Source organism: Leptonychotes weddellii, chromosome 6 (assembly GCF_054177405.1).
Source record: "Leptonychotes weddellii isolate Sample4059 chromosome 6, ASM5417740v2, whole genome shotgun sequence".
Taxonomy (NCBI): domain Eukaryota; kingdom Metazoa; phylum Chordata; class Mammalia; order Carnivora; family Phocidae; genus Leptonychotes; species Leptonychotes weddellii.
In genome coordinates, this window is record NC_138374.1 from 60,901,127 (window position 1) to 60,906,105 (window position 4,979).

Genomic DNA, 4,979 nt, shown 5'->3' on the forward strand with positions numbered 1-4,979 from the left:
TGGGGCGCCTGGGTGGCTCAGTCGTTAAGCATCTGCCTTCTGCTCAGGTCATGATCCCAGGGTCCTGGGATCGAGACCCGCATCGGGCTCCCTGCTCAGCGGGAAGCCTGCTTCTCCCTCTCCCACCCCCCCTGCTTGTGTTCCTCTCTCACTGTGTCTCTATCAAATAAATAAATAAATAAAAATCTTAAAAAAAAAAAAGTAATAGAAGAGTTGGAAGATACAGTTGAGAATATCACCCAGAAAAATAGAAGAAAAAGACAGATGAACATAGGGGGTGGGGTGCATATTAGAAAATGAGGGGATAAATTCATGAAGTCTAACATCCATCTAAGGAGTTTAGAAAGAAAGGAACAGGAACAGAAATAGAAATGAAAAAACAACTCAAGAAAACTTACCAAAATTACAAAGCAGGAGTTTCATTGTAAGGACTCACCAAACACACTGAAGGAAAACAGACCTAGACCAAGGAAAAATTTCGGAACACAAAGGACAAAGAGAAGACCCTAAAAGCTTCCTGAGGGTGGGGACACGTTATCAAGATTCAGGAAGACACGGGAGTGCAACAGCAATACCACAGGTTACGACACAACAGGGCAAGGTCTCCAGATTTTTTAGAGACAGTACTTCCAACCGAGAATTCCACGCTCAGCCACAAACTCACCAAATCAGGAGGGCAGAATAAAGCTACCTTTTGATATGCAAGGTCTTAGGAAATTAATCTCTCACATACCCTTTCTCAGGAAGCTACTAGAACACAAGCTCCAACAGGAGGGGTAAACCAAGAAGGAAAACGATGTGAGGGCCACACAAGGGCTCCTACCCAAGAGAGAAGCCAAGGAGTCTGTGGGGTGGTGGCCAAGGGACCGCCCAACATGGAACCAGGCAGGCAGCAGGCGCCAAGAGCAGCAACCAGGCCAGATGGAAGTAGGTCAGAGGCCCTGGGAGGGATGTCTTAAGATGTCGACAGTGCTAATGAACCTGATGTATTGGTTGTATTGTGAGAGAAAAAGGAGTCATGGCAAACAATACAGGACAGCTTTGAGCAACATTTTCCGGGTACCACATTGTAGATGCTAATTGTAATCTAACCAACTCTGTGCTGACTATGTTGTGGAAGGTATGGGGAGGGGCCGTGTGTATGGGTTAGGAGAGCGGTAAAAAGAATTAAAGCCAAATAGATAATGCTAAAAACTGGGGGAGAAAATTAAGAAGTGTCAATACTATGAATTACAAATAGTAATTGTTGTATTGTTATTTACAAGTAACAATCTCCATGTTACTTGGAGAAACAGAAATCAGCACCACAGGAAAAACCAGAGGAGTTGGAAGTGGACCCCTAAGGAACAGGCAATTGGTCTGTGTGTGGCGGGGGAGCTGCTGGATCTTTGTAGTAAGCCACACAGAACTATATGATTCCATGTGTACATATGGCTTCAGTAAAAACAAGAACCAAATGTTTATGTTTTACAGAAATTCAGGAGTGCTCATCATTCTAGTAATATAAAACCATCCACTGAAAAACAAGGATTTTGTAATCGGGAGTCCCGGACTCAGCAAACATCCTTCCTTCTGCCTGATGCCTAAACCAGAAATATTAGCAGAGAAGAAAGAAAGAACTGACCTTAGCCACTGGTAGGATTCAGTGTCTCTAAGGAAACCAAAATAATCACGAACTCAGGTAAACACAGGCACCATCCATACTACAATTCTATCTAAAAGCCACATTTCTATACCCACAGAAATAATTGACACCTCTTTCACAAACAATGAAAGGGAAGGGCCGGAGGGAGAAAAGCACATTCAGTCTGATAAAGTACATCTCACAACTTAGCTGGTAGATCAGTGCCACAGGAATAAACCAGAAGGCATGTTTCCCTACCCCCGCCACCTTCCATTATTCAAATTTCTACCAGTGATCACTGCAGCTAGGACTCCAGCTTGTAGATATTCAGCAATCTCTGGGAATTGACAAGGAACATGAGGATGGAGAGGCAGCTCTGCACTGAGATGTTGTACTGAGAATAACTGACGATGACAGAACAAGAACTAAGTAGCCTGGCTCTTCCACTCAGAGATGACATCTCCCAGCCTCTTGCAGAGAGGCGAGGGCGACAAACTGCAAGGAGTTGATTAATTACCACTTACGATGCCATAAACAAACAAAAATAAAGTCACTGATCATTTATCCTGAGTTCCCATTTCTTCATCTATAAAATTGAAACAAAAATTATGCTCCTGCCACTTAGAATTATTTTGAACGTTAAATGACAAAGTAACATATTCTAAGATCAGTGACTGGAGGCATAATAAGCTCTCAATACATTTCGGTTATCCCAATCGCCAGAGCCTCTTTAAAATCGAGTGACCCGGTACGGGGGTGGAGAGTGAGAGGTGTCTGGCCACCGTTAGAAAGTAGAAGGAAGGAACCGCTCAGTTACTCCAGGCTGTATCCTGCCTGAGGCATTTAATTCGGCCCTGAGCACCAGCGACCATCCACCGGGCCTCTGAGGCTGAGACCCCAACTCTGCAGCCGTCTGGCCAGGAGACAAGGTGTAGGGCCGTGGCAGAAACAAGGCACGCGCCACCCGTGAGCCATTTCCCAGCGGCTGCTCGGGCCCTGCACCCCGGCAGCCTTCTGATGAGGATGCGCGCTTTGGCGGAGCGGAGGGGCAAGAAGCCAGAGGACCTAACACTTCCATCCCACCAACCAGGAGTTACGCAACAGCCTGCGTAAACAAATTCAAAATATTCTTTAGACACAATGCAGCGAGGTCAGGGAGTTAACACAGAAAACAGCGGCCCCGTTCATAAGACTGAAAGCTTGGCTCCGTGATTCTTAACCTCTCGGGGTAGGTCCTCTTTGAAAATCCGATGAAAGCTGGGCTCCTCTACGAAAAAAAAAAATGGGAGCTTAGATATAAATAGATGGGATTGTAGAGCTCCCTCCGGCAACCAAGGCCCCCGGGTGGAGAGACGGAGTTCAGCGGCACTTCAACTGAATTCACAACCGGCTCAACCCAGAGCCAGCCTATTACGGAAATAAAGGGTGGGAGGGCAAAGGCGGGGCTGACACCACCCTTACTTTGTCAAGGGAGGTAGATTCTTCACCTACCAGGGGGAAAAAAAGAAAAAGGGAAGGGCTTGCCCTGAGCGCAGCGAGACCCAGAGCTGGGCAGCTCGGACGCCAGGCGCAGGCCCCTCGCAGCCCCCTCCCGGCCCGGTACCTGGCAGAGCCGCAGCGGCCGCCTCCTCCACGTTCTCCGCGTCCCGGGCCTCCTCGGCCTCCGCCGCCTCGGCGCCCCGCTCCTCCGCCGGCCCGCGCGCCCGCCGTTCCGGCCCCTCCCGCGCTGCGGGCTCCGCGGGCGGCGAGGCGGGGGCGCACTGGGGCGCGGGGACCCCGGCGCCCGACGAAGCCGACGACGCCGAGTCGTCCGAGGCTCCGGCCGGGCCCCAGTCGTCCCAGAGCCAGGGCGCGTGCGCCTGCTCCAGCAGCCGGCGGCCCAGGCGGTAGTGCAGCAGCTCGCGGTAGCACGGCCCGTACTCGTCCCAGCGCGGCTCCCGGTAGCGCTTCATGTACTCGCTCTTCACCCCGCTCCCCGGGGACATGGTGCCTCCCGCCGGCCTGAGTGCGCGCCGCTCCGCGCCGCCGCCGCCTACGGACCGGGGGACACGACACAGAGGCCCGCCCCGCCCCCTCCCGCCGGCCCGGCCCGGCCCGGCCCGGCCCGCCGCGACGTTTAAACCCGGAGCCCCGCCCGCACGGGGCGGGGCGCGGGCGGGGGCGGCGGTGAGGGGGCGGAGGGAGCGGGCGGCCGGCCCCGGGAAGGGGCGGGTCCCGGGAGAACCCGCCAGGCAGCGTCGCGTCCGGTGACCCTGTCCTGAGAGCCCCGGCAGGGTACGGGGCGGGAGGCTCCCGGAGGCGGGCGGAGCTGCCAGCACCGCGGGGGACGGGGGCCCCCTCGGGGGACAGCTCGGGAGGTGGGACGCCAGAGGCTGCGGGCTAGGGTGACAGGGCCGCGGGAGGCCGGAGACTGGCGGGCGCAGGAGCGAGGCAAAGCAGGAGCGGGGCGAGGGGTGCTCGGGGCGCCCTCCAAGCTTACCTCCTGGGTGCCGCGCCGCGCTGGCTCTGCGTCTCCCGCCCCGCGGCGCCCGGCCCGTCCTCCGCGCACTGGGCGCTGCAGCTCCGAGCGGCCCGCCCTCCCCCGCGCTTTCCTCCCGAGCAAAATGTCGCCGACGGCTCGGCGGCCCGCGTCCCTGCGGCAGCGGGCAGGCGATGGCGCCGCCTCAGTCCCCGGGAGCAGACGCCTCCCCCGCGCGCTCCCGGTCCCGGCCCCCGCCCCGCCGCGTGGGGGCGGCTGCTTCAGTGCCGAGCGCCGGGCGCGGGGATGCGGCGCCTCCGCCAGCCCCGGGCTCCGAGGCCCACGGCCCCGGCCCACCCGTCCGAGGCGCCCGCGCGCCCAAGTCCCCAGTAGGCGCCGTCCGAGGCGCCCGCCACCGCAGGAGGCCTTGGTTAGGGTCTGGTGTTGGTGCCCGGTCCGGGGAACGGTGCGCTCCGCCCCCCTCCACCCCCCCGCCCCCCCCCCGGTCATCCTGCCCCGGCCGGCGACCCTCGGCGCTCCGCTCTTGACGCACCTGCCCTGCTTGCGTTTCCCAGAAACGGGTGCACGCGTTGGCTCTCGGCTTCCTCCTGTGCTCACAGCACCTGTTACTCTGGTTTTAACCTCTTTAACCTCTTTTTACGCTTTAGTACAATTCCTTTGTGGTCGATACCCCAAACATTTTTTTAAACTTAATTAAAACAGCCAACCCACCCTCTCAGAGACCTTTGTACAAAAAACCTTGACAGATTCAGTTGCGTTGTGCGAAAGTATACAACGTTGCTCTAGTCGCTGCAGTTTCAAGAGTGGCCCCCGGCAGATTCTTACCCTCTGTTGAAAGGAGCCTTGATACATTCTTTACAAAAAGATCTGAAAGAA

The 4,979-nt window shown here is 56.2% G+C and overlaps 1 protein-coding gene across 2 annotated transcripts in view; it reads right to left on the bottom strand.

The window, feature by feature from the left end:
- The window catches only part of CCSAP (centriole, cilia and spindle associated protein), a 20,114-nt gene extending 16,406 nt beyond the window's left edge, over nt 1-3,708 (bottom strand). The window contains exon 1 of one of the 2 annotated variants that reach the window (XM_081824237.1): nt 3,228-3,708. In XM_081824237.1, the coding sequence (XP_081680363.1) occupies nt 3,228-3,609 (382 nt within the window). In that variant the 5' untranslated portion in view covers nt 3,610-3,708. Of the gene's footprint in view, nt 1-398; nt 3,159-3,227 lie in introns of those variants that run through there. The other variant, XM_081824238.1, reaches the window with a different exon arrangement.
- Nucleotides 3,709-4,979: the final 1,271 nt, after the last annotated feature.